At 42.3% G+C, this 27,500-nt stretch overlaps 4 protein-coding genes across 6 annotated transcripts in view; 1 reads left to right on the forward strand and 3 right to left on the reverse strand.

Annotated features, from left to right (window-relative positions):
* Positions 1 to 877: 877 nt before the first annotated feature.
* snrnp70 (small nuclear ribonucleoprotein 70 (U1)) lies at positions 878 to 9,728 on the reverse strand. The gene is made up of 10 exons (XM_060893135.1): positions 9,534 to 9,728; positions 8,590 to 8,743; positions 7,394 to 7,456; positions 7,249 to 7,303; positions 7,084 to 7,148; positions 6,937 to 6,999; positions 6,669 to 6,750; positions 2,571 to 2,672; positions 2,393 to 2,492; positions 878 to 2,216 (listed from the first exon to the last, which is right to left on the reverse strand). The coding sequence occupies exons 2-10, from the start codon at positions 8,734 to 8,736 to the stop codon at positions 1,394 to 1,396; spliced, it is 1,500 nt and encodes a 499-aa protein (XP_060749118.1). The 5' UTR covers positions 8,737 to 8,743; positions 9,534 to 9,728; the 3' UTR covers positions 878 to 1,393.
* A 2,499-nt stretch (positions 9,729 to 12,227) lies between these two features.
* Positions 12,228 to 16,468, reverse strand: pex11a (peroxisomal biogenesis factor 11 alpha). The gene is made up of 3 exons (XM_060893164.1): positions 16,268 to 16,468; positions 16,050 to 16,165; positions 12,228 to 13,870 (listed from the first exon to the last, which is right to left on the reverse strand). The coding sequence occupies exons 1-3, from the start codon at positions 16,321 to 16,323 to the stop codon at positions 13,302 to 13,304; spliced, it is 741 nt and encodes a 246-aa protein (XP_060749147.1). The 5' UTR covers positions 16,324 to 16,468; the 3' UTR covers positions 12,228 to 13,301.
* Positions 16,469 to 19,547: 3,079 nt separating this feature from the next.
* On the forward strand, positions 19,548 to 24,488 carry rnf113a (ring finger protein 113A). Its single transcript, XM_060893161.1, has 10 exons — positions 19,548 to 19,705; positions 19,853 to 19,935; positions 20,140 to 20,238; positions 21,209 to 21,316; positions 21,418 to 21,527; positions 21,607 to 21,713; positions 21,801 to 21,890; positions 22,483 to 22,576; positions 22,871 to 22,977; positions 24,345 to 24,488. Exons 1-10 carry the CDS (start codon positions 19,570 to 19,572, stop codon positions 24,410 to 24,412), a joined length of 1,002 nt encoding a protein of 333 aa, XP_060749144.1. The 5' UTR covers positions 19,548 to 19,569; the 3' UTR covers positions 24,413 to 24,488.
* A 1,182-nt stretch (positions 24,489 to 25,670) lies between these two features.
* Positions 25,671 to 27,500, reverse strand: part of strada (STE20 related adaptor alpha) — a 15,166-nt gene continuing 13,336 nt past the window's right edge. For all 3 annotated transcript variants that reach the window (XM_060893155.1, XM_060893154.1, XM_060893156.1), the window contains 2 exons: positions 26,846 to 26,888; positions 25,671 to 26,750 (listed from right to left, as the gene is read on the reverse strand). In XM_060893155.1, coding sequence (XP_060749138.1) covers positions 26,595 to 26,750; positions 26,846 to 26,888 — 199 coding nt within the window. In that variant the 3' untranslated portion in view covers positions 25,671 to 26,594. The remainder of the gene's footprint in view (positions 26,751 to 26,845; positions 26,889 to 27,500) is intronic.

The following is a 27,500-nucleotide window of genomic DNA, read 5'->3' on the forward strand; positions in this document are numbered from 1 at the left end:
GGGGTTCCTAAACTTTTGCATACGACTATCAGTGATTCCGGTTTGCTGGTTGGCACCGATTTTCCTTCTGATGCGAGAAGTTACAGGTTTTGTGACGTCACAAGTCGACAGCAGGATCGTGCTCGGGGTTTTACACTGTTATAGCGTCCCAAATAGGAAAAAAAACAAAACTTTTTTTGTAAATTACGCTTACTCACAATTTTTCCAGATTACTTCACAGATCGTATTAGGAAGGAATGCGATATGAAACAGATTAGACAAAGTGATCAAACTCAATGCAATGATGTAATTAAACATAGCACAATTGTATATTTTTTTTGCAAACCAGGACGTGACCTGAGCGAGACGTCCGCGATCGTGGAACTTCGAACGCTGACGCCGTTCGAGCCGAGCGTCGGAAAGACCGTCAGGCGTGCGTTAATACAAACCTGTGATTTGCCTCGAAGCCGGGACTACTTTCAGTTCTGTAGCTACGGTTTCGTTCTGACCAATCGGAACCACACAATTCATCTCTTAAGGCATGAACTACTTTGATTAAAAACTAGACACCACCAAGTCATTTGGACAGTAACAAGACAACGGGTTTCAATAAAAAAAAATGGCATTTTATTAAAGAGAAGCAATACACAAAAACAGAACCCCAAAGCAAATGTTACTAGAAGAGATGGCTCACAAAGCATCCATACTTTTTTTTTTTTTTTTCCTCCAAACAAATAAGACTAATTACAACAGCCATGTCCAATCTTATCCACAAAGGGCCGGTGTGGGTGCAGGTTTTCATTCCAACTTGGTTGGGATGAATAAGAGCAACCTGTTGTGAACCTATGGCAACATCATCTCAGTTAAAAGCGCAAATTTGTCTCCCTCTTTTCCCCCCCCTCCCCTCCATTGCTTCTGGTCCACAAAGTGGAAAATCAAGACAGACCTGTAATTGAAGCTTTAGAAACATTTTTTCTACATTAATCACCTTAAATACAGCTTACCTTGAAAGGACGCTTGGAGTTGATTAATAAAGAAAAAAAAAAACAAAAACAGGTAAATTGGACACTACTCTGTAACTCAATATAATGATTCCTGTAATCAAACAACTGTTTTATACTGCAGGGTTGTTCTTACAAACATACAGCACATCCACTGAAGGGTTAAACTAATACAGAAGTCTTTCAGCACACCCTCTGTTGTTAATCCTTGCCAAAACTATTTGGTGGGGAGAAAAGAAGAAAAAAAATAAAAATCACAGTTCAGCTGTTCCTGTTTCAGCCCAATGGCTCACGGTGGATAGATCATGTTCTGAAAAAGCTGATTGAATGGACACATCATTAACTCCTCACCATATGGACAAAAACGGTCAGAGAGAATTCACTTTATTTCAACACGTGAGAACCTCTAGTGTTTAGTACTCATCACCCTGGGCCTCTATCTTGTAGCCGTTTTCATTAGAGGCATAGCCATCTCCAGACTGCATGGAGTCCTGGTCCATCATCGTGGCATTCATCCCATCCTGTGAACCTTCTTCCATCTGTGGCGGGAGGGAGCCGTCTCCTTCCTCTCCGTTCCCCAAGCTTTCATTCTCACTCATAGGCGGAAGCAGAGAGCCGTGTCGATCCTCTCTACGCTCACGATCGCCCCTGTCCCGCTTATGCTCGCGATCTCTATCCCGGTCTCTGTCCCTCCTCCTTTCTCTGTCCCTGTCTCTATCTTTATCTCTGTGACTACGCTTCCTTTCCCGATCTCTGTCCCTCTCTCTGTCTCTCTCTCTCCCTCGCTCTTCTCCTTCCAGTACCCCCTCCTCTCCTCGACCCTGCTCGCCCACAGCGGACTCCTCCATCCCTCGCTCTCCATCTCCCATCATCCCATCGTTCAGACTGCCTGTGCCCTCTTCACTTCCCTCTGCACCCTTCCCTCTCTCTCTGTCCCTCCTCCTCTCCCTGCTCCTGCTCCTCCTCTTGCGTTCCCGGTCCCGGTCACGCTCTCGGCTTCTTTCACGTGGCTTGACTTCAGCTTCACCTCTCTCCCTCTCTCTCTCCCTGTCTCTGCGCCGAACTCCGGGCTCCTCTGCGGGTGCGACAGCTGCCCTTTCACGCTCACGTGACCGTGTGCGTCTTCGCCTTTCGCGTGAGCGCGTTCGTCGCCGCTCACCCCGCTCACCCCGCTCCTTTTCTCGGTCACGTTCCCGGCTCCGTTCACGCCGTTCTCCGCGCTCACGATCCCGATCACTGCAACAACAAACAACCGACCAAAAAAAAAAACCCCGTTAAACAGCAGTTAAGTTTCTTCAGTCTAGAATCAACAGAAGTTTCCCAAGCTGACGTTTCCATCACGATCTTGCACCATCACTGCTATGGTGATACGGAACATCAAGATGTTTGTCTTTAAACAGGCACACACGCACCTTCCGATAGGTCGGTCATCATAACGCGAGGTGTCATCTCTACCAGAATGTTTGATGTTAACATCTGCCCCACCTCTTCTAGTACCACCCAGACCTCCACCTAGAAACCAAAGAGAACACCAGTTGGGTCAAATCTCAAATTGGCAATATTAAAAATTGAGGTTGTTGCGTTTCTTACCCAGCCGACGAGGGTGCCATCCCTTCACCGTGCGACCTCTCTCTACATCAACCAGAACTCTGCGCCCATCGATCTTTTTACCGTCTGCGTGTTTGTAGGCCGCTACAGAGAAAGAACACGTGATGGGCAGAGGGAGGGAGGGAGGGAGAAAGGGGGAGGAGAGAGATGGAGAAAGAATATAAGAAGAACGAACATATGCTGCAGTATTACTTTGTGATCGCTTACCTTGAGGGTTTGAAGCCCGTGTACATTCATACAGGCATTACACAGCACGATCTTACCTCACAAAGCAAAAGGACTAATAACTACAGCACGGCTTGGTTTTATAAGGATTTTTTCTTCCCCTTCTCGAACATGGAGTCAAACATATTCGGTTTGACGAAACCACGATGGCCAGTTATGCAAAGATGTGCGTTCGTTTACATCTTGGTACGGATTTAAAAATACAGAATGGTATTTTAGTTTGTACTCCAGCTCCAGCCACGGGCTTGTAGCAGAACTCTTACAACAGCCCCACATGTAGAAACTAATACTGCAATGGAGATGTAAATGTGTGGATTTCCTGTACAAACCATCAGAGCTGGACAACACAACTGGAGCTCCAGCTTGTGTAAAACCCAAACACGCTGGATGGACAACATCAAAATATAAAATAAAGATTTTTCTGATTTGACTGCTTTGATATCGTGATGAAAACACCATCCGGCCATTTCAGAGCTTGGGATAAAAACTTCCACGGAAGCTTAAAATGTTAGCTTCTCACTTTATACGCAAGCTACTATAAGTGACCTTTTTATATAAAGGCATATAAACAAGACCTCAGGTTTGCATCCTTTATGGCCTTGCGTCTGTTTTCTCAGACTCTTCGCTTATAAATATTAGTAGCAGATCCATACGTGTTTTTCAAACCAACCAGTTCTCGCTCTCACACACACACACACACACAATGTAAGGGCATTTTTATTAAGTAACCACACCCTCACATTAAGACAAATGGGCACAAAAAACAAAACAGCATCCTTAAAAACACAGTTGTCGGTTTCTTGCCTTAACTCTACCCCCCACCCCGTAAAACTACATCTCCATCCATTAAAAAGTAAAACTAGGGTGTACTAAAGACAAAAACAATGGGCAACATCCACATCAATCTTCTGCGATTGATAGAATTTAATACAATTGATTCCCACCCTAAAATCTGGTCAATTGTTTGAGCTAGTGAACAAGTAAACCCCTCCATCTTACCACATTACCTGTAATTGTTCCCTTACCATAATACCTGGCCAAGGATGGAACCCATCGGTGGAGTAGCCTGGTGATTCCAGGTGTTGAGCCAAAAGGGAGGCGATACATTTCAACATAAGCCGCTAAAAAATTAAATACATGTGGATCGATTTAAAAAACAAACAAACAAAAAAAAATCTGGTATCCGTTCCTTTGGACAGATGGACTGGACGAGGTCCACACAGCTACTCTGGTCTGCACTGTCGAAGATGGCCATCCCAGTGGAAGCGGTTACAAAAAAAAACAGGCTATCTAATCTAAAGTAGAGGGCCTTACCAGCAACCCTCTGCACTTACTCAACTAGAGGGCCTTAACGCCCTTGAAAGTTACCCGAACCTCAAACATCTCTCCACTAGAGGGCCTTACCAGCAACCCTCGACTCAACCACTATCAGAGGGCCTTACCCAAAACCCTCTCTATTCCATAAAGCTAGAGGGCCTTACCCAACACCCTCAATTTACTAATCAAAGCTCGTATCAGTGCTCAGAGGGCCTTACCGACAACCCTCTCTTCTCCTAAATGGTCTTTACTAAACATGTTCCTATTCAGCCAAAAATGGAACTTCCCAGGAACTCCAATACTTAAGGGGTGGACAAATCATTAACCTGGGTGCCTGAGAGACTGAAAATCTAGTAGGTTCACAGTTGTTATATTTTAAACCTTGTTATGCGAAAAACAGAAGTAATGCACTTTGTGGCATTAGTGATGCACCTTTAAGCTGTAACTACAGTGCATGCTAGCGAACACCACCACCGGGTGCAATACTCAGATCAGCACAGACAAGATCTGGTCGACTGTAGAAAGGTTTTATTCGTGTGAACTGATGCAAGCGAGCTTTGCGGAACCAGGAACTCGCAAGCACGTGGACAGGATTGGTGACAGCTGTAGATGACGTCCAGGCTACAATGACCTTTGCGTGCACTGTGAGATGAAAGAATCACGAGCTCACCTGACTCGCTGACCCAAAGACTAATCCTTTTTCTACATTAAAACCCTTGAGATTAACGATGGTAAACCAAATACGACTTTCCTTTTATCGGTACATGCTTGGATGAGTCATGAGATTACGTTAGCTAACTTTTTTTTTTGTCTAATAAACATCTGAACGAGCAAAACGTTCGAGCCGATACATTTATGATTTGTCCACCCCGTCTATAGATTCTGCAGGGTAATTAATAGTGTGTCTAAGTCTAAATAAACACCTGTTTAAACACCTGAAGTCTAACTATAGGCTACGCTACATTGAGGGTTAAGCTGGGTTTCTGTTATAAAGGCACAGAAAAAGAAAATATACAAAAGAGAAAATGGACATTAAAATAAACTTTGGGGAAGAATGTATTGTCTATAAAAGGTTTCTCGAAGTTATGGACGATTTACTTTTGGGCAATAAGTAAAAGCTAATTTGGTAAAAAAAAAAAAAATCTGTATGCTTTTAGTGTGTAATTCTATGTCTTTAGATCAGTCACTAACTCAGAATCTTCTTTGCTCCAATTAACTGGACTTCTGGTTGTCAGATAGCAGAGTGCCTTTGATGAACCTACACCATTAAAGCCACCTATAATCACTCAAAAGGGCTATACTCTGTAAGATTTAGATGGGGCAGGGTAATAGTAGGCACATAAATACACCGTATAATGCCACAGGGATTTCTCTCGATACTGTTTTGGTCCTAGCATTTCGCAAATGTCTTACCAAGGTTCTTCTTCAGCTGTAGGTTATGATACCTGCCTTTTATTTGGGGGGGGGAAGAAATCCCAGGTAAATTTTGCAGAGTACAACCTGGGCCTTAACAGAGAGGTTGACCCCAGACACCTGCTCCCTAAAAGCTACCACAAGGAATGTTCAGGAACCAAAAAGTAGCCTCAAGAGAGTTGGGGATGGGGGGGAAATAAGTGAATAAATAAACTTCGCGTCTTATAAATTTGGTCCAATGAACGTGTGCCTTGTCACAAGCCTAAAAGTATATGAGGGTGTAAAGAAATCTTACCCATCATACAAACCCATCATACCAACCATATACTGAGCTGTGGTAGTAGGGTGTAGATGTATCAAAACCATCATCATGATCTGCAAGCCAGCTCTGGCCAATAGCCATCAGAGATAGGCGGCTGCAGTAGCAACGAGAACAACACACAATTAATACACGGCATGGACTTGCGCTTGCAACACTTCACTCAGCAACAGACTCGAACCTGAGCTAAGGTATACAAAAGCCTTCACGTTTGTTGAACAGACAGACAGGTGTGCGGGTTTAAAGAGTGAGTCACCTTGGCGCTAAAGAAGGCTCGGCCTTTAGCTTACCATCGCCGCTCCGACTGGAACACATACACACACACTCTTCTGTGTGTCTCATTGCCTAAACATTACAGAGATGCCGTAGAGTGGCAACATTCATCAGATTGCATGTGTAGTGGACTAATACACAGTCATATTGACTTGTATTAATTACCCCCCCCTCCCGCCCCCAAAAAGTAAACCACCCTCCCTACAGCCCACCCGACAGCTCACCCACTCCCTTCAACACTCACACCAGATACAACACAACGTTCTGCACAAGTGAGGAGAAACACTGACGTGCACACACACACACACACACACTAAAACATGGACACACAGACACAGGGTCATTAACCCGACATTTCCAAAGCCCGCTTTGTCATTGTGGATCTTAAGAGTGAGACATTAATTTATATTAACCATTTATCAGATCTTTAACCGAGTTGGTGCAGACGATAAGAGTAGAGAAATGTCAGTTTAGGTGAAGAAACCTAAACGTGGACCCTAGTGAAGATACTTAGTAAGGAGAGTCCTACTCACAGTGCATGTCTCGCTCGTGTTCGTACTCGATGAAAGCGTAGCCACGTGGCTTTCCGGTCCTCTTGTTGTACACGATGTAGATCTAAAATAAACGAACAGGACAACTGTCAGAAGGTGCACAAACCTTTCAGTATACATGTTAATGATGCACCACTGCAGAAAGAGCATGCATGTCGACAAGCTCATCTTAAAAACTACCATTTCGTTCTGGATAACAAAAATCCGAAACTAATTAGTCTGGGCGTTTGCGTGTTTGTGTACAACTCACTCGCTTGATGGGGCCGTAGACCTCGAACTCGCGACGGAGTTTGGACTCTGTTGTATCATAATTCTGTGCAAAAACAACAGAAAAGTAAATAAAAGGCTGAAGCGCGGACATAAGGTGTCCGAGACAGATGCAAAACGAGGGACTTACAATTCGAGCAACGAATAAGGTCTTGAAAGCGTCTCCTTGTGCGTTAGGGTCATTATGAGGATCCCCTGTAAAAAAAAAGAGACGCCAATGTGAGAAAAATAATGTTTTGTTGACAGGACAACCAAAAGTTAATAGTTAAAGTGCTTCTATGTTGTATGTACTTACACAGCTTCAGCTCGGTTTCTACAACCGCCTGCCTCCTCTCCATCTTCTCGCGCCTCTGTTGTTCAAGAAAGTTTATAACAAACAATGTAGTCTAGAAAACTTCATGCACAACCGTATCCAAAAAATACACTGAAAAACATCTCACCTTTCTTTCCAGTCTCTCCTCTCGCGTTTCAGCTCTAGTTGGTGGCGGTGCATCTCGAGGGTCCTGATCATTTAAGAATAGGGGAAAAATATATATACAGTATATATTATAAACAGTCATGCAGAATCATCTCCAAGAACACGAGATACAACTTAGTCATGCAGATCTAAATTATTTTTATTAGCTCCAATGTTATAATTTTATATCTAAAATTATAGACGCTTTCAGTCATGCAAAGAAAAAAAATTAAATAAACAAATAACTCATTGTGACACTTAAAATTTAAAAGCAGTTATAAACACAATCTGGAAAGTCAACCAGCACAGCATTTCTCTACCCACTTCCTGGATTACAGTTTCCCTGTACAATGTGGTGTCTAGTCTTAACTCGTCCAGTTGAACCCAGTACAGGTTCAATAACTTGGAGTTGATTTTGAACAAATGGCAGAACTAAAATGTGCAAAGCTATATTCATTTAAAGCATGGAAACAGAACTCTTGGATATGTCCATTCTATTTACACACACACACACTTAAGTTCCCTGATCCTTGTTTCTGCTCCTGTAAGGAAGGAATTAACTAAGAAAAACATTCACAGAAACGAGAAGCAGTCAGGGTCAGGCATCAGACTATGATCGAATTATGATCAAAATATGACCGAACCCCCCCAACTGCTCCCCGGCCGCCTCAGCATAAATGGCTGCCCACTGCTCCGGGTGTGTGTTCACGGTGTGTTCACTGCTGTCTGTGCACTTTGGATGGGTTAAATGCAGAGAACGAATTCTGAGTATGGGTCACCGTACTTAGCCGTATGTCACGTCACTTGACTTGATCACTTGAATTAGAAGCGATTTGGATAATTCCGGATGAACTGAAATAAAAAAGTTCCTATTTTCTGCTTGTGCTGGCTCATTTGGAGATTACATGGCATCCCATCACACTTTCCCTGAAAGTCCCTTATCATATAGTAGGTCCTTTTATTTGATCATCATCTGTAGTTTCGTCATTTAAAGTAGGCCAAAACTTGTACACTATACACTGAACGAATGATAAAAATGGACTACAAGCCTCCCGGAGTGTCTTCACACTAAAGAAAAAGAGCAAAACCTCTCTACTAAACAGGTCAACTCAGACATTATACACAACTCAGGGGTCATTAAACAGCATCTTAAACTGTTCATCTGAACTCAACGTGTACCTCAAAGTGCTTGATGAATGGAGCGATGCCAGAGTAAGGCTGGTTGTGATGCTTTTCATGGGGAAGTTTCTCCAGCTGCGGCAGGAAAGGGATCGGATCCCGCGGGGCAAACAAGGCCAGCAGGTTCGGGGGCAGAAACTGAGTCATTGTTTACCTAAAAAAAAAAGAAGAAGAAGAGAGAGAGAGAAGAACGACAACGTTTAAAACCGTGGCTTCAGATCCTTCATTCTTACTCTGCAGAAAATGAATAAATTCAAGTGTATGTAAAAAGTAAATATGGTTTAATATCTTTTGCTTTCGTTGATTTTTTTTGTTGTAAATATCAGAACGTATACTAAGATTTATATAAAAAAAAAAAAACTTCGCATGACTTTTTCCAGTCGAATTTTCTAAACCTTTTTTCACACCAATCACGACTAAGATTTTTTTTTTATTTACTTAATCACCAACAAGGAAAACACACGAATAGATTTTACAGTAATGATCAAAATAACGAGATTTCTTTCATTCTTAGAAACCCGTCAATAAATCATATAGATATTTAGGACTTTTCTCCCCACCCCAAATATATTCTGAATACTAATTTAAAAGTAAATGGCTTTCGACTGACTGCAGTTAAACCACAGAACCCAGTGAAACGGGAAGGCCAATGTTTAGAGTAGCGCGTTAGCATGCTAGCTCGCTAACATAGCAGCAAGCGTCGCGTGAGCTAGCCTAGCCACTTAGCATTGGCTACAGAAGACAAAACAACTAGACTTTAATGCTGAGAATGCCAGCTAAAGTTTGATGATAACTTCAAAATGTAAAATAAAATAAAAAACAACAACAAATGAACAAACTTAACCGATAATCATAAGTAAGTCGGTAAAGCGAGGCTATGCTAAGCTAAGCTAAGCTAAGCTAAGCTAACATGGCCTTCTTCCTAACGAGGGCCGTTAAATTACCTCAGCTCTGCATTCAACAGCAATGGAAATCTCCGAGCTCGAAGAAGAAAAGTCTCACTAATTTACAGAATATAGTCCCAGAACACTATCACGGAGCCGGTGGGTAAAGCCGAATTAATGACTAAAATGCGTCCCACGGCGTCGGCGTTCTTGTTGTCCGTGCAGCGCTCACTCTTAAAATGGCGCGTTGCCGTAAATCGCGCAACTGTTCAACCGTTCTACGACGTCGGTGCGACAATGGGTCTCGCTTTGTGGCACAGCTGGTGGCAAGAGTGACATCTCCAACCCCAACCAACACCCACCACCCCACCCCCACCACCAAATAAATAAACAAATAAAAATGGAAGTGTTGCGTTTGATAAAGATCACTGAACACAATTTAACCAAATACAAAGTATTTATTCAATTTCCATTTATTAATTTGTGTGTGTGTGTGTGTGTGTGTGTGTGTGTGAGAGAGAGAGAGAGAGAGAGAGAGAGAGAGAGAGAGAGATATTATGACTGGTGAAGTTTACTGTAGGTGTTTGTTACCTTTTTGGACTCCTTTATCATTTGTAATGTTGCTCCCATTTAAAACAGTTCGGCTCAAGCCCAGCCATTTTTAGGGTCATGATTGAGGACAATGTCCCGTCCAGAGACAAACTGTTTCGTGTTAAGGTTTTGTTCAAACCGACCATCGAAAATACCCTCTGGGCATCAGCATTAGAATGTGGAAGCACTAAAACCAAGGCTGCTTGTTCTGAACTGGTGTTGTCAGGCTGTAAAACTGTTGGCTAAGTTACAGACATTCATGAAAAACTGATGCTGATTATCTGGGAAACGTCTCTAACAGCAGTCACAATGTCATTGTTTGTGTCAAACAAGTTGTGAATTTGTTGTAACATTACAACAGGAGATCATGACTTACTCTGTGCTCAAAGTGATGCTCGCAGCTCCAGTGGTTTTCTCTGTGGGTGAACGAGGATTATGATGAACAATTTCAGGATCTGCTTTTTTTTCATCGGTTGTTGCGTTAAATCTTACCCAGATACAATAGTGCTATTTAACGATTGGCTCTTTAATGATCGTGTAGCCTCTTTTTTGATTGGCTGATAAGTGTCAGGCTCGACTAAGAACTCCAGGGGAGACGTGCTTGATTCCTGCCCGGTTCCATAGAGAGAGTGGTGCGCGACAGATACATTTTGGGTGCTGCGGCTTATTAAATATGTGATAAATAGTAAGTTTTTCTGGGTGAGAAATACAATGTGTGGCAGGAGTGCGTGACAAAAGACCGATATGAGTGATTGTCACACTCAATGCGTGATACTTGAGAGCCCTGGTGTTTGGTTTATTTACTTTTTCTGCAATGACTGACTTGGATGCACAGTATGATAGTAACAACAGAACGACCTGTTCTTTCTTTTGCTTATTTTACAAGTATAATTTGCACTAAAATTAATTAAAGGTAAGGAAAGGTTTCTTAGAAACAACAATGACACATAAGCCTGTGATGTCAGACTGTCAGACTACCTTCTGACCAATCAGAACTGAAAATATATATTTGTGATTATTACAACAATAACAAACCCTATAAGGTGTTGACAGGATGTGATGCACACCCTTGCTTCTGTTCTACAAGGAAAGAGATATATCCCCTCTGGAATCACGACTCGCTGACGAGTAACCTGAGCCTAGCTACATTAGATTTGTCAGTTTGTTTGTTTTTTTGCTTTATTAGTTTCAAGAGAGAGAAGAAAAAGTCAGGCTGGTGATGGAACAGTTTTATTGCTGCAATAATGCAAGTGATAACAGGAAATTTGGGTATAGCTAGGCAGTTGTTATGGTATCCAAGGTGGTTGCTAGGGGATTCAAGTTGGTCACTGAGGTGTCCTGGTTGTTTATAAAAGGGTTGCTAGGCAGTTGCCAGGGTATCCCAGTTGGTTGTTAGGATGTTGCTTGAAGGCTCCGAGTTGTTTGTTAGGGTGTTGCTATGCAGTTGCTAGGGTGTCCCAGCTGGTTCTAAGGGTGTTGCTATGCAGTTGCTTGGGGTTCCCAGTTGGTTGTTAAGGTATTGCTAAGCAGTTAGGGGATCACAGCTGTTTGTTAGGGTGTTGCTTGGGGTTCCCAGTTGTTGGTTAGGGTGTTACTATGCAGTTGCTAGGGGTTCCTAGTTGGTTGTTAAGGTGTTGCTAAGCAGTTAGGGGATACCAGCTGTTTGTTAGGGTGTTGTTAGACAGTTACTAGGGTGTCAAAGCTGGTTGTTAGGGTGTTTCTATGCAGTTGCTAGGGGTTCCCAGTTGGTTGTTAGGATGTTGCTTGGGGGCTCCCAGTTGTTTGTTAGGGTGTTGTTATGCAGTTGCTAGGGTGTCCCAGCTGGTTGTTGGGTGTTGCTATGCAGTTTCTAGGCTTTCCCAATTGGTTGTTAAAGTGTTGCTAAGCAATTAAGGATACCAGCTGTTTGTTAGGGTGTTGCTTGGGGCTCCCAGTTGTTGGTTAGGGTGTTGCTATGCAGTTGCTAGGGGTTCCCAGTTGGTTGTTAAGGTGTTGCTAAGCAGATAAGGTATCCTAGTTGGTTGTTAGGGTAGTAGACAGTGTCCTGAGTTCAAATCCCAGCAAGAGACATTAAGTTATTGTATGGCAAATGGTTGCTAACCTGTTGTATGGTATATAAGCTGGTCAACAGGTGATTCTAAAAAAAAAAAACCCACACAGCTGTTTGCTAGCATGTGAATTTATTGCCATCATATGTGCCAGCTGGTTGGAGTAAAACAACAACAAAAAAAGATCAGTATGTTGGATTTGTCAAACCAACTTAAACTCACATTTATTGCATATAAGAAACAATACTGCATGTAGTGTAACTTATGAAGTAAATCACGATCTCAGATCTAATATATTCCTAGTTTTATATATATAGATTAAATGATAGAAGATCATACTTGATGATAAAAGAACCAGTTCTGTGATTGATTTCATTGTTAAAATGTGGAGCTCCTATGCAAAGTGCATTACGAAGGATAAGTGTGAAGATCTGAAACCCTATAACTCACGAGTGATCTCACACCCATCAGGTGAATGGCTAAAACCTCTACTGATTAACACGGATACATCCGACCGCTGTCCACTTTATTAGAAACACGTGAAGATTCATGCAGCCATTCAAGTAGCAGTAGCGCAACGCATAAAATCATGAAGATACAGCTATTTGTATGTTGAGATGCTTTTCTGCTCATAACATCTGTAAAGAGTAATTAGAACAGTGAGATCTCTTTCTTGGCAGCCTTAATTAATCTCTCAGTAACAAGGTGTTCCATACATAACCGTTGCTCAATCAGTGTTTTATTTTTCGCACCATTCTCTGAAAACTCTAGGGACAGTTTATGGGAAAATTACAGGAGATCTGGCACCAGCCAAATCAAAGAGATCAGACTCTTACTTCAGCCTGATGTTTGATAGGAACATTAGCTGAAGCTCTTGACCTGCATCTGTATAGTTTTTCTGCATCGTCCTGCTGCCACATTGGCTGATTAGATAACTGTATAAATGAGCAGGTCTACAGGTGGACAGTGAGTGTTAAAATCGGCTCAGTTTCAAACTGAAAAACTCGTTTAGGATTCACAGCACAAAGATAACTACTTACTAAGCATATCATTTTTATTCATATATCAAATATTCTCTCTGGTAGTTACTCCCTCACCACAGTGATTCATCCAAGACTCTAAACTGATGTCTGAACTGAAGTTCTTTTCCTCTGAGCTTCAAGCCTTGGGTTAGAGAGAGTTCCTTCTCTTAGGGTTTGTTTTTTAAACCGGGCTTCAGGAGCAGCAGTACGCCGATAAGCGATGAAACGAGTCCACAGAATCCCGTGACCCCTTCATTTGTCCTGTAAAGCCCTAGCTTATCTAACGGAATGAAAAGATCGCATACGTTCTTCAGCGCATCAAGAGCAAGAGCTGGGTGACTTCTGAGGCTCTCAATTAGAAGGAAAACGAAAGCATCCAGCTGTGGAATTATGACCGTTGCGGCATCCTGGCTCTCGTCGAGGTGACGGGTGACTTTCTGCCGATGTTGTGCGTCTCGAGACTTGCGGAGCATGAGCTGGCCGATCAGATACGCGTCCTGGATAAGATTCATCACCAAGGAGAAAAAGTAATACCGGTTGGCGTTTACGCTCCATCGGTCCTTATCCAAATCTTGGATCAGGTGGATGCTTCTGGCCCAGAGGACGTTATCGCAAACGAAATAAAGCGAGCGGTTCAGATTGGCTACAGTGAGGCAAAACCGCAGCACAGGGTCGGGCTGGTACAGAGTTCTCCTGGCTGCGTCAATCGAGCTCACTGTATTCCCGAGTCTGAATACTGAACGAAAGAAACAAAAGTTAGCCTGTTTACTAGACATTCAGATCATGCTGAAATTCTACCAGAAGTGATCAAATCTTACAGAATACTTACAGTATTCTAACATTTGATTAGAAATATAAGGATGGACGTTTAAGGTGTTTAAAATAAATAAATAAATAAAATAATGTGACTCTACCAAACATGGAAAAACATGTCAATTATATAATTGTACTTATATTATATAACAGTCAGTTCCAGATGTGCCGATTTGATTGGATGATCTGAGTTCAGCTTTTATTTTTTTTTACTTCTAATAAAACATTTACAGCATTTAGCAGACGCCCTTATCCAGAGCGACTTATATTTTTTATCTCATTTTTTTAATACTACTGAGCAATTGAGGGTTAAGGGCCTTGCTCAAGGGCCCAGCAGTGGCAGCTTGGTGGACGTAGGAATCGAACTCACAACCTGCCGATTGGTAGCCCAACGCCTTAACCACTAGGCTACCACAATCCCCACGACCAAAAACACAGACCAAAAAAATATGCATTAGGTGTTATGTTTTTTGATGTTACGTATTATACGGTAATTGCACAATTCTGACATTTTGTACAAGAAGTTAAATTGTTTTATTGTAAATAAAGTATTAAGACCATTTCCCACTGGTTAAATATTAACTTACTAGTTTAGTTGGATTAAGTTGCTGCATAAACCAAACACAGAGTAAATTAAATCAGTCCCTTATAGATGCTGCGTCTGTTGATTCCACAATGTTTTCAGAGAATAAAGATAATCGGTCTTCTCTCTTTGTAACTCATTCACCTAAGGTTTTGATATTTTGTGCTTGTTTAGACGCTTTTCTGCTCACCACAGCTGTAAAGAGTGAGTTATTATAGACCTCCTGTCAGCTCAGCCATTATCTTCTGTCCAACAATCACCAACATCCATTCTGACAGTTAAAGTCATACAGATAAAGTACATTTTTACACCCTGTTCATTTATTCTTTGGACATTTATGATGGGACAGAATTTACACCAGTGCTGGAATGTCTCTTGTGAAACGCTAGTGATCAGTTATTAAAAAAGGGTGTTGATTTTGTAATAAAGTAGAGATTAAGGCGAAAATAGGATAGTTGACGAAGAGGAAGAGACCGCACAGGTAATAAAGAGATATCAAGTCAAGTCAAGAAGCTTTTATTGTCATTTCAACCATATATTGCAGTACACAGTGACATGAGATGTTTCTCCAGGATCACGGTGCAAACAGTACAGGACAAAACAGAAAGACAGTGCAGGACAAAAGAAAAACAAGACAGAAAAACAAAAAGACAGTGCAGGACAAAAGACAGTACAGGACAAATGACAGACAAACAAAACACAGTGCAGGACAAAAACACAGTGCAGGACAAAACACAGTGCAGGACAAAACACAGTACAGGACAAAACACAGTACAGGACAAATGACAGACAAACAAAAAGACAGTGCAGGACAAAAGACAGTGCAGGACAAAAGACAGACAGACAAAAAGACAGTGCAGGACAAAAGAAAGAAAGACAGTGCAGGACAAAAAAGACAGAAAGCCAAAAGACAGTGCAGGACAAAACACAGTGCAGGACAAATGACAGACAAACAAAAAGACAGTGCAGGACAAAAGACAGTACAGGACAAATGACATACAAACAAATCAGACAGTGCAAGACAAAAGACAGTGCAGGACAAAACACAGTGCAGGACAAAAGACAGTGCAGGACAAAACACAGTGCAGGACAAAAGACAGACAGACAAAAAGACAGTGCAGGACAAAAGAAAGAAAGACAGTGCAGGACAAAACACAGTGCAGGACAAAACACAGTGCAGGACAAAAGACAGTGCAGGACAAAAGACAGACAGACAAAAAGACAGTGCAGGACAAAAGAAAGAAAGACAGTGCAGGACAAAAAAGACAGAAAGCCAAAAGACAGTGCAGGACAAAAAGACAGTGCAGGACAAAAAGACAGTATGTTATAACACTTATATGTTATAACATACCGGATAAAAGAGGTAGATGTTATAACACACCGGTATAAAAGAAGAGGTAGATGTTATAACACACCGAATAAAGGAGGTAGATGTTATAACACACCGGATAAAGGAGGCAGATGTTATAACACACCGGATAAAGGAGGTAGATGTTATAACACACCGGTAAACACTTACACTTCCGTCCTGCGCTCATGTTGGACTCCAAACTCGTCAACTTTTGCACCACAACTTTCCTCTGCGCGTCATTCCGAAGCAGATACTTGGCCCAGGCGCATGCGTACTGCGTCGCCCTGAACATAAGCATTAGCAGCTTATTATCTAAAGCTGTCACTAGTAAAACTGTTTAAACACCGAACTTTAACGCTGATAAACCGAACTGCACGCGCACATACCTGAAAATACGGTCCCTTCCTTGGCTCTGATTGGTCAGATTAATAAAAGTCTCCATTTCAACAGAGTCGCTGGTTTAAACTGAGAAAGTGTAAGAGTTGTCAGAGTGTAACGATCACACAACAAACACAACACAACACAACACAACACAACAAACACAACACACCACACACTCACGCCACCTGCACTCGAGCTGAAACCCGGTCACACTGGGCACCGCTTGTGCGCATGCGCATTACGCTTTTACGACCATATGCTTAAAATTCATTCATAATAAATGTTAATTAATTTGAACAAATTACACAGTACGAATAAAGAAAATTTCATGACATGACTTTCATATTTCACTTAGTTACAGATGTAAAAAAAATTAAATATATATTGGAATATATTCTTAAAGTCATGGATTATAGAATTTAGAATAATGGTATTTTAAATCAAATAAATTTAAATGAAATTAAATTTAAGCCTTTTTTTAATTGTGTCACATTTTAAACTTCTATAAACAATATATATTAAATTAATCTGTATTCTGGAAATTGGTTCCTACTCAGATAGATGCCTGAAAGTCATGTCATAGTTGCTTTTTAGGAATTTGAAGACACTCATACACACTTTCCCAGTTTAAATGTAGATTACAAACTCATCTCTTTAGTCAGGCGTACACATAATACATCCCATAATATTGTGCTCTAATACATCAGCATCATCTAGTGCTTGTTAATATTACGAACAGCAGCTACGTTAATTCCTCTCCACCGCTTCTCTCTTTCCACCCGTCCCGAGGCATCCAGAATTGTACCAGCTCAGAACTTCTTACGTGCCATGAAGATTTAGGGGCCGCCACTGAGATGAAGACGACTCTGTGAGGATCCTGAGGCATCTAGAGATCTACCAGCTCCAGTTAGACTCTGTGATACTAAAGAGGAGACGTGAACTCCATGTGATCTTTGAGGACAACAATCTCCTCATCAATACAGCATTTATCAGACTGTATATTTATAATCACACTCTCCAGTGTCACCCATATGAGGATGAGGTTCCTCTCAAGGTTCCTCTCAAGTTTTTCCTCCCCACAGTCACCTGAGTCACCTCAGACTTGCTCATTGGGGATAAATACAAACACATTTAAATATAAGTCTAATACTAATCTTGAATTTTGTATTATATTAATCTTTATATTAATCTTTATAATAACCTTTTGTTCTGTGTTTATGTTCTGTAAAGCTGCTTTGAGACGATGCCAATTGTAAAAAAGCGCTATAGAAATAAATTCGAATTGAATTTTTGAAAGAAAATGTTTATAGTAAAAAAAAGCACAAATACTCAAAGCACAAGAACTGGATATTTTTGAGGGATTTTAAAACAACGCTCTAAATTCATGAAATCTTCCAGTTATTTTTCGTGGGAGTTTAAAATTTGGAATAAAACAGAACTGAATACATTATTTTTTTAAATACACAAAAAAACATTTTTTTATTAATTATTTTTATGGAAATATAAAAACATCACTGAACAGAACAGAATTATTTATCTGTAACAGGAGTGAAATATGAAAGTTAGGTCCTTTTCATTAATCCTTCTGTGGTTCATGTGATTTATTCATTCATTCATGTGATTTAATGGTTCGTTATATCGTTCTTTGTAGATGAGAATTATATGGCCGAGTTCTAACAGTTTCTACTGTTTCTATCTTACTTAAAATTAGTGTAACTCGGCATGTCTTTGAAAAGAAAAGAAAAAATGCTCTCTGTTTATACACTATGAAACGTTTAAGTCTTAACACTCTCTTTCAGTCAGGATGTGTTTAATGAAGCTGAAACTTGAACACACAAGTGCACGGTGTGATTGTGCGAGTCATGCCACTGCCCTTCTGGCTCTTAAGAAATCTGGTGAAAGGTCACGTACCATGAATATCACACCACGTACGAAGCAAGGTTCATCAGAGCTGCACAATCTTTGGGTTCAGGAAGGGGTTTTTTTCTTAAAGCTAAATAAATTTAAATGTCTAAATAAAGTTTGCTCCAGATTCAGTAAGACTCTACAAGATCTCTGAAGATGTGCTGTGGTATCTGACACCAAGATGTTTTTAGCTTAGATGCTTTAAGTCCTGTAAGTTGTAAGGGAAAGCCTCCATGGATCTGACTCATTTATCCAGCGCATCCAACAGACGCTCGATCGGATTGAGAGCTGAGGAAGTTAAAGGCCAAAAGTCAACACATTGTATATAGTAAATACATACATACAGTGCGGTCTTATAAAATGGAATACAGAGCTACTTCATCAATCCTGATGTTTTACCCCTGGTTGGAGTCTCGTCGCCCGGTGGTCACCTTGCCAGGGACTGATCTACTGTACATGTTCAGCCAGTGTCTCATGGGATTGTTGTGAATAAAGCCGCCCGGAGACTGTCATGCCTTCTTTTGAACCAATGTTGTGTGAGTCAGCTGTATGGTCTGGTCTTTTATCAGCAATCAGGTCTGTGATGAACTCAGAGTTTACGATGACCCATTAGTTCCTCAGGAGCTCTCGGTTGCACTATTATAAACTGTTGTAGAAAGGACATTATTTACATTCACATTATTTACTGTAGAGTGTCACCCAAATGAGGATGAGGGATAGATATATATAGTATCATAAATCAGAATCAGATCTTTCTGATTCATTCATTCATTCATTCATTCATTCTCTACCGCTTATCCGAACTACCTCGGGTCACGGGGAGCCTGTGCCTATCTCAGGCGTCATCGGGCATCAAGGCAGGATACACCCTGGACGGAGTGCCAACCCATCGCAGGGCACACACACACTCTCATTCACTCACACAATCACACACTACGGACAATTTTCCAGAGATGCCAATCAACCTACCATGCATGTCTTTGGACCGGGGGAGGAAACCGGAGTACCCGGAGGAAACCCCCGAGGCACGGGGAGAACATGCAAACTCCACACACACAAGGCGGAGGCGGGAATCGAACCCCAACCCTGGAGGTGTGAGGCGAACGTGCTAACCACTAAGCCACATTCTAGGTTCTGATTCTGATTCTGCAAATTGATTGTATTAATATCTGCCGGCAGCGGCGGGATGAAGGAATTTACGTCAATACGTCATTGTGAATGACGCCATTACGTCAGGACGTATTTGTGAACTGGATTTTTGAACTGGTTCATTAAAACGAACTGTCCGAAGGAACCGGTGCGCGGAAAAGAACCGAACTTCCCATCACTATTGAACACGTGTAGTTTTATTCTTCACCTCCATGACAGTAGGTGGCGCTAAACGACGGTAACTTTAACTCCAATGTTTTGTTTTTTTGGAGCGGAATCCAAGATGGCGGATGCCGAAGATCCAAAACCAGCAACCTGCACGTTTCTTTTTAAGAAATCAAACAAGAAATTCTCTGCTCGGAAAAGAAAAGCCAGTGACAGCGACAAAGGTAAAGTCTCTAGCTTATGTCCCACACCGTTAAACAGGAATTATACAGCACAGTTTTTATTAGAGCTTCATTTCTATAGCGTTCGGCTAGTCAGTCTTGCTAACTGTGTAGAAATCCTGAAGCCCCTGAACCTGTTTGTTTACATAGACAGAAGCAGCGATGAGGAGAAAAACGCCGTGGTGAAGAGAGAGAAGAAAGCAGGTTCTCACAACAACCCCATGATACAGCGGGTTAGTGTGGTGTAATGAGATTTAGATCATAATAAAGTCCAGTGTATAAACTGTGGCCTTGTCACGTGATCTCCAGGACCGAAATGTTTGTTTATGTTTACTTTAAAGGTCTTGGGGTTTGGGGGCGGGGCTTTAAAGAAGAATGAAGAAACTTATGCATATTTAATCGTTCCATTAAATATCAACTTCATTAAACTATTTTAGACCAAGAAGGTGGAAAGGGAAGCGGTTTCGTCCAGCGACAGCGATGAAGAAAGAGAATCCAAGAAGATTACAGTGTCTTATAAATCCAGTCGCTCAGCCGTAAGAAATCACTGCTTTATTCTTTTAAATTATTATTAATTCCTGTCTGTCTGTCTGTGTCTCTCTGTAAATTTGTCTGTCTGTGTGTGTGTCTCCGTCTGTCTGTGATGTTCCATCTCTGTGTCTTTGTCTGTATCTGATCGTCCGGTCTGTCTGTGACTTTCTGGCCGTGTGTGTGTGTGTCTCCGTCTGTGACATTACATCTCTTTTTGTCTGTCTGTGCCTCTCCGTCTGTCTGTGTTTGGGTCTCTGTGTGTGTGTGTCTTTCTCCATCTCCGTTTCTGTGTGTGTGTGTCTCTGTCTGTCTTTCTCCATCTCTGTTTCTGTGTGTCTCTCTCTGTCTATCTGTCTGTCTTTCTCCATCTCTGTTTCTGTGTGTGTCTCTGTCTGTCTTTTTCCATCTCTGTTTCTGTGTGTGTGTCTGTCTGTCTGTCTTTCTCCATCTCTGTTTGTGTGTGTCTCTGTCTGTCTATCTCCATCTCTGTTTGTGTGTGTGTCTCTGTCTGTCTGTCTGTCTTTCTCAATCTCTGTTTCTGTGTCTCTGTCTGTCTGTCTTTCTCCATCTCTGTTTCTGGGTGTGTGTGTCTCCTTCTGTTTGTGACGTTCCATCTCTTTTTTGTCTCTCCATCCATCCGTCCGTCTGTCTGTCTGAGCCTCTCCGTCTGTCTGTGTTTGGGTCTCTGTCTGTTTGTGTCTTTTTCTCCATCTGTGTTTCTGTGTGTGTCTCTGTCTGTATTTCTCTGTCTGTGTCTCTCCGTCTGTCTGGCTGTCTGCGTGACTACCTGCCTGTGTGTGTTTGTCTCTGTCTGTCTGTGTGTGTTTCTCCGTGTGTTTGTTATATTGTCAGTACGATACTTTGTCAGATAACTGAAGAAGGAAGAAGAAGATACACGTGATCTTGGTGAACAAAACCCTGGTGGTTGAAGTAACTAGAACATAAAGACTGAGATGCAGTTTGTGTGTGAGATAGAAACCCGAGGGACCAGACGACATGGGAGCCACCGCAGTGTACGCGCTGGACACCGAGAGAGATAACGACGCTCAGGCCATCTTCGAGCGCAGCCAGAAAATTCAGGAGGTGAATAACATGTTATTGGATTTTTACAGACTTTAATGAGATACTGTAACATGAAGTTGTATTTTATTTCATTCTATTCATTTTCTCTTGCGTGTTTTTAGGAGCTGGAGGGTAAAGAGGATGATAAAATCTACCGCGGCATCAACAACTATCAAAAGTTCATTAAGCCTAAGGACACCACTATGGGTAACGCCTCATCCGGCATGGTCAGGTACGTGGTAGTAAGACAGACTGGTATTATTTATTATTGTTATTATTAGTATTAATATTACTACTGATCTGTTTTATAGGAAAGGGCCAATCAGAGCTCCTGAGCACCTGAGGGCTACAGTGAGGTGGGACTACCAGCCTGACATATGCAAAGATTACAAGGAGACGGGTTTCTGTGGATTCGGAGGTCTGTCGCTTGTGTGTGTGTGTGTGTGTGAGTATGTATATAATTCACTAGTTGAACTGGACACAAATGTCTTTGTTTTCACTTCAGACAGCTGCAAGTTCTTGCACGACCGATCTGATTACAAACACGGCTGGCAGATCGAGAGAGAGCTGGAGGAAGGACGATACGGTGCTAACGGTGAGCTCAAACGGGACCTGAAGTGCTATTTTATATATCGTCGCTGTCAGGCGGAATCCTCGTATCTCCAAAACCGTTATTTATCAGGAAATTAAAAAAACGCCGTACCTTATCTGCAGTACACAGGGTTTAGTCCGTGTTGCAGTGGATTGTCTTGCGCTAAATTCCTGTCCTCAGACGAGCACCAGAACTAGCGGGGGTCAAGATTTTTTTTTCTTTGAGCCCAGTGTTTTGAAGACATTTACCTCAGAAGACGTGTTGATTCGTTGCGACTCTTCTTGAGGAGAAATATGCCGTGAAGCTCTCCCGCGGAGTGAGGAAGAGGTGGACAGTTGAAGTGTCCAATGGAGTTATGAGATTTGCGCTCAAGCTATTTTCAAGACTTTAGATTGGTTAATAACTTGTAAAAATAACAGACCCACGTGGGGACTGACCAATAGCATCGATATGTGAAAAAATATGAAACTGACCAAATTTGGACATACGAGGTTTCCGCCCGACAGCGACGATATATATATATATATATATATAATTTCACACAAATATATGCTCCACTACAAGAAGAAGCAATATTCCTGTTTGTACTTCACAGACGAAGAAAACTACGAGGTGAGCAGCGACGACGAGGATCTGCCTTTCAAGTGCTTCATCTGCAGAGAGTCGTTCAAGAACCCGATTATAACAAAGTGAGCCGGGTTCCTTCAGTCCTTCGTCTAGCGGCAGATTTATCGATCTTTATTATTTATTTCCAAATAAATCCGATTTGGTTAAACACACATACATGACGCTACCTACACACACTTACTCTCCACTTTATTAGGAACACCAGCTCATTTATGTAGTTATCTAATCAGCCAATCATGTCGCAGCATCACGTTCTGCAGGTAACGTCGTCCGTCAGGTGTTCCTAATAAAGTGGCAAACGTAATTATACGTGTGTTTTGTACGTGTGTGTAGTTGAACACTGTTTGTGTTATCAGGTGTAGACATTATTTCTGCGAGGCCTGCGCGCTGCAGCACTACCGCAAGTCCAAGCGCTGCTACGTGTGCAACCAACAGACCAACGGAGTCTTCAACCCAGCCAAAGGTAACTAACCAGCGATGATGTCGTCTATCAGACAAGTCTGAAGGATCGTTTAGGTCAAAATCATATTAATGGTTAATAGTTTAGCAGCGTGTCATTTTTGTTCTTTTCCTCGTCATCGCTTAAATCACTACGTTTAAGGGACGTCGTGGGATTTTATTTTACTGGGACTTTTTGGGGATTTTATAATATTATTAATATCAAAAGGTGCTGCAAATAAAAGCATTATTTTTAGGGGTGCACATACTTATGCAAAAGAAATCTGATGTTTTCACATAATTATATCACACTGAGGGTGAAAAAAGGGTCAGAATTTTTTTATTTTTAAACAGGTGTGTGTGTATACCTGCGTGTGTGTGTGTGTGTGTATACCTGCGTGTGTGTGTGTGTGTGTGTATACCTGCGTGTGTGTGTGTGTGTGTGTATACCTGCGTGTGTGTGTGTGTGTATACCTGCGTGTGTGTGTGTGTGTGTATACCTGCGTGTGTGTGTGTGTGTGTGTATACCTGCGTGTGTGTGTGTGTGTGTGTGTATACCTGCGTGTGTGTGTGTGTGTGTATATACCTGCGTGTGTGTGTGTGTGTATATACCTGCGTGTGTGTGTGTGTATATACCTGCGTGTGTGTGTGTGTGTGTATACCTGCGTGTGTGTGTGTGTATACCTGCGTGTGTGTGTGTGTGTGTATACCTGCGTGTGTGTGTGTATACCTGCGTGTGTGTGTGTGTATACCTGCGTGTGTGTATACCTGTGTGTGTGTGTGTGTGTGTATACCTGCGTGTGTGTGTATACACCTGCGTGTGTGTGTGTATACCTGCGTGTGTGTGTGTATACCTGCGTGTGTGTGTGTGTATACCTGCGTGTGTGTGTGTATACCTGCGTGTGTGTGTGTGTATACCTGCGTGTGTGTGTGTGTATACCTGCGTGTGTGTGTGTGTGTATACCTGCGTGTGTGTGTGTGTATACCTGCGTGTGTGTGTGTGTGTATACCTGCGTGTGTGTGTGTGTGTATACCTGCGTGTGTGTGTGTATACCTGCGTGTGTGTGTGTGTGTGTGTATACCTGTGTGTGTGTGTGTGTGTGTATACCTGCGTGTGTGTGTGTGTATACCTGCGTGTGTGTGTGTGTATACCTGCGTGTGTGTGTGTGTATACCTGCGTGTGTGTGTTTACCTGCGTGTGTGTGTGTGTGTTTACCTGCGTGTGTGTATACCTGTGTGTGTGTATACCTGCGTGTGGGTGTATACTGTACCTGCGTGTGTGTATACCTGTGTGTGTGTGTGTGTACCTGATATGATGCTTTTTTTGTTTGTTTTTAAACACTGGTTATGTTGTAACTCACCCTTCTTTTTTTCCCTTTCTCCTTTCTGAAGAGTTGATGGTGAAGATGCAGAAACGTCAGGCCGAAGCAGACCAGCCACCTTCAGAAGAGGAAGACTAGCGTCTCTCGTCTCGTCTCGTTTTCCCCAGTGTTTGTAAATTAATTGTCAAAAATAAACTCGTTTTTTTCCCCTTCACGTCAGTACAGCGGTTTCTCGTGACCTGTTAGGAGCTGTGAGCTTCTGACGATCGTATTTGTGACGAATACAATCAGGAACACAAAGAGACACACAAACGTCTGTCTTCATGTCCTCACATTACACTCGTCTGTCTGATTCTCTCTCTGGCTGTCTTTCTCTCTCTCTCTCTCTCTCTCTTTTTATCTCTGTTTCTCTCTCTCTCTCTTTTTATCTCTGTTTCTCTCTCTCTTTTTATCTGTTTCTCTCTCTTTATCTGTTTCTCTCTCTCTGTTTTTCTCTCTGTTTCTCTCTCTCTCTCTCTGTTTCTCTCTCTCTCTCTCTCTCTCTCTCTGTTTCTCTCTCTCTCTCTCTCTGTTTCTCTCTCTCTCTCTCTCTCTCTCTCTCTCTCTCTCTCTCTGTTTATCTGTCTCTCTCTCTGTTTCTCTCTCTCTCTCTCTCTCTCTCTCTCTGTGTTTCTCTCTCTCTCTCGGGACATCCAAAGAGTTCACAAAGAAAGACATCATTAAAAAAAAAAACATAAATAAAAGCAACAATTAAGAAATTCACTTTAGGAAACTTTTTTCATCTTTTTGGAGCAAAGGCTCAAATCACTGCGCTGGAAAAGTTAACCTAGTCCTATTTTAAACGTATTTACACCACAGATTTATATTAACACGTGATCTCATCTATAGCGACACTCGCAGGAAATTGTTCAACAAAAACCGCCAAATAATCTGTTAAAAAAAAAACCCTTTACTCGTTACGGTGTGTTTTTCTCTAAAGAGTATAGAAAGGAAAGCGGCTTGTGTGAAGGTGAAGGTGACTGTTACAGTTCGGTGACCCGTACTCAGAATTCGTTCTCTGCATTTAACCCATCCAAAGTGAACACACACACAGCAGTGAACACACACACACCATGAACACACACCCGGAGCAATGGGCAGCCATTTATGCTGCGGAGCCCGGGGAGCAGTTGGGGGGTTCGGTGCCTTGCTCAAGGCAACCCTAACCCGAGCCTCGAACCCACAACCTTAAGGTTAGGAGTCACACTCACTAAGATTTAGGCCACGACTTCCCCTTGTAGTGACAGTAATAACATGAAATGTCGCTAAAAACATAAAACGTTTGTTCTTTAATTAATAAAAGAGAAACATTAACATTATCGTTTTCCTCTAACGGAAATCAGAAAGCAGAAACCGGTGAGGTTTTCAGTCTTTATTGTTTTTATCTCATTATGCAACATCTGTGAAAAGAAAAAAAAACAACCTCCACGTGAGCACGGAGTTTCCGACATCACGGCTTTGTGCTAACCGAAATGAAACTGGAATAAGATTCACGATGCGGCGTGACGATCGAGCTTAAGGGCGAGTTTCTGCGTTTCCGCCACACCTGCCTGCATATTCGCTTAAGTTCTGCTGGTAGTTTGAGAAAGAAGAAGAAGAAAAAAAAAAAGAGTTACGAATCTCAAATAACTGACTGTAAATTCACATTCTGAGTTAAACGCGGCGGAAGGTCGGATCATGCAGCTTCGTTTCATCTACGTGAACGAGATGAAAGCAGCGCGAGCAGTTACACATTCAGAGCGTCTCGTTTATGCTACAAAAAAACATAACGGAACAATGTACGGTAACGTAAGAGAGCACAAAACTAAGCACCTGCCTTTGTGAAAAAGAAAATGTGTGTGTGTGTGTGTGTTCGGACTCGTGCACCACGAACGTGTCGTTCAGGTTCAGACAAGGCTGCGGTGGCGGCTGCTGGCTTCTCTGTGAGAGGTTTAAAAAAAAAAAAAAAGTCCTCCTTCAACCCGTTTCTGTTATAAACAACTATATACATACACTTCGAGAGGGAAACAATAACAACAGAGGAGAACAGGATCTGTTAAACCCTCGTTAACGAACCGACACGTCCTAATGAAGGTGGGTGAAAAAATATCGTCACATCACGATTCTTGAAGATTTCACGGTTGACGAAGTCTCTTTCAAAGTAGCTCTAATGGATGTAAAAATGAAAGCAGGTGCAGAATTTGGTTAAAAAAAAAATCTAATGTTGGTAATTTATCGTGATATCGACGACATCATGCTGTTTTATCGGCCAACCCGAGGTCAGATCCACGTCGGTTTCTTGTCAAAAGTCCCAGTCGTCTACGTCCAGGTGGCTGAGGCCGGACTCCAGGCTGGCGAGAGCGGAGGGCGGGTCCTGAGGTCGCACGCACTCGAAGCTGCCGAGCGGCGAGACGGGATGCAGGAGCTCGGGCAGAGCCTCACACGGACGCCGCTTTATCTGGTACATAAGATAAACCGACGAGATGAAGGCGAAAATGTAATATGTTTCTGGAAGCTTCCACGCAGGAGACTGGACATGGGATTGTTACTCACCTGCTTGAAGAAGGAGTGACTGATCAGAGCGCTGGCATAAGGTCTGTGGGAGGAGAAAGAAAAGAAACCGTCATCTATCACAGAAAAATAAACAAAATATAATATTTCTGGGGGGGGCACGGTGGCTTAGTGGTTAGCACGTTCGCCTCACACCTCCAGGGTTGGGGGTTCGATTCCCGCCTCCGCCTTGTGTGTGTGGAGTTTGCATGTTCTCCCCGTGCCTCGGGGGTTTCCTCCGGGTACTCCGGTTTCCTCCCCCGGTCCAAAGACATGCATGGTAGGTTGATTGGCATCTCTGGAAAATTGTCCGTAGTGTGTGATTGCGTGAGTGAATGAGAGTGTGTGTGTGCCCTGTGATGGGTTGGCACTCCGTCCAGGGTGTATCCTGCCTTGATGCCCGATGACGCCTGAGATAGGCACAGGCTCCCCGTGACCCGAGGTAGTTCAGATAAGCGGTAGAAGATGAATGAATGAATAATATTTCTGACTTTATACGAATTCAGTTGTGAGAGTGTATCGTTGTTGTGTTGTGTTGTGTGAGTTACGCAGCCTGCTGTGGTTCGCATAAACAACCAAATGACTCGTGACACAAACAAGCGATAAGTCCAACGGTTGTCCTGTTTGCATTATGTTTAACAAACCGAACTTAAAAATA

The sequence above is a fragment of the Tachysurus vachellii genome, chromosome 18 (genome assembly GCF_030014155.1).
Source record: "Tachysurus vachellii isolate PV-2020 chromosome 18, HZAU_Pvac_v1, whole genome shotgun sequence".
Lineage (NCBI taxonomy): Eukaryota > Metazoa > Chordata > Actinopteri > Siluriformes > Bagridae > Tachysurus > Tachysurus vachellii.

Coding starts and splice junctions, on each gene's coding strand:
- snrnp70 (XM_060893135.1), bottom strand. CDS start 8,736: ATGACTCAGTTTCTGCCCCCGAACCTGCTGGCCTTGTTTGCCCCGCGG. Junction 7,149..7,248: donor AGAAACCGAGCTGAAGCTGT/GTAAGTACATAC, acceptor TTTTTTTTACAG/GGGATCCTCATAATGACCCT. Junction 2,493..2,570: donor ATGGCACCCTCGTCGGCTGG/GTAAGAAACGCA, acceptor TTTGGTTTCTAG/GTGGAGGTCTGGGTGGTACT.
- pex11a (XM_060893164.1), bottom strand. CDS start 16,323: ATGGAGACTTTTATTAATCTGACCAATCAGAGCCAAGGAAGGGACCGT. Junction 16,166..16,267: donor GGAAGGGACCGTATTTTCAG/GTATGTGCGCGT, acceptor GCTTATGTTCAG/GGCGACGCAGTACGCATGCG. Junction 13,871..16,049: donor CATGAGCGCAGGACGGAAGT/GTAAGTGTTTAC, acceptor TCTTTCGTTCAG/TATTCAGACTCGGGAATACA.
- rnf113a (XM_060893161.1), top strand. CDS start 19,570: ATGTTTTGTTTTTTTGGAGCGGAATCCAAGATGGCGGATGCCGAAGAT. Junction 21,528..21,606: donor GCCTCATCCGGCATGGTCAG/GTACGTGGTAGT, acceptor TCTGTTTTATAG/GAAAGGGCCAATCAGAGCTC. Junction 22,577..22,870: donor AAGAACCCGATTATAACAAA/GTGAGCCGGGTT, acceptor TTGTGTTATCAG/GTGTAGACATTATTTCTGCG.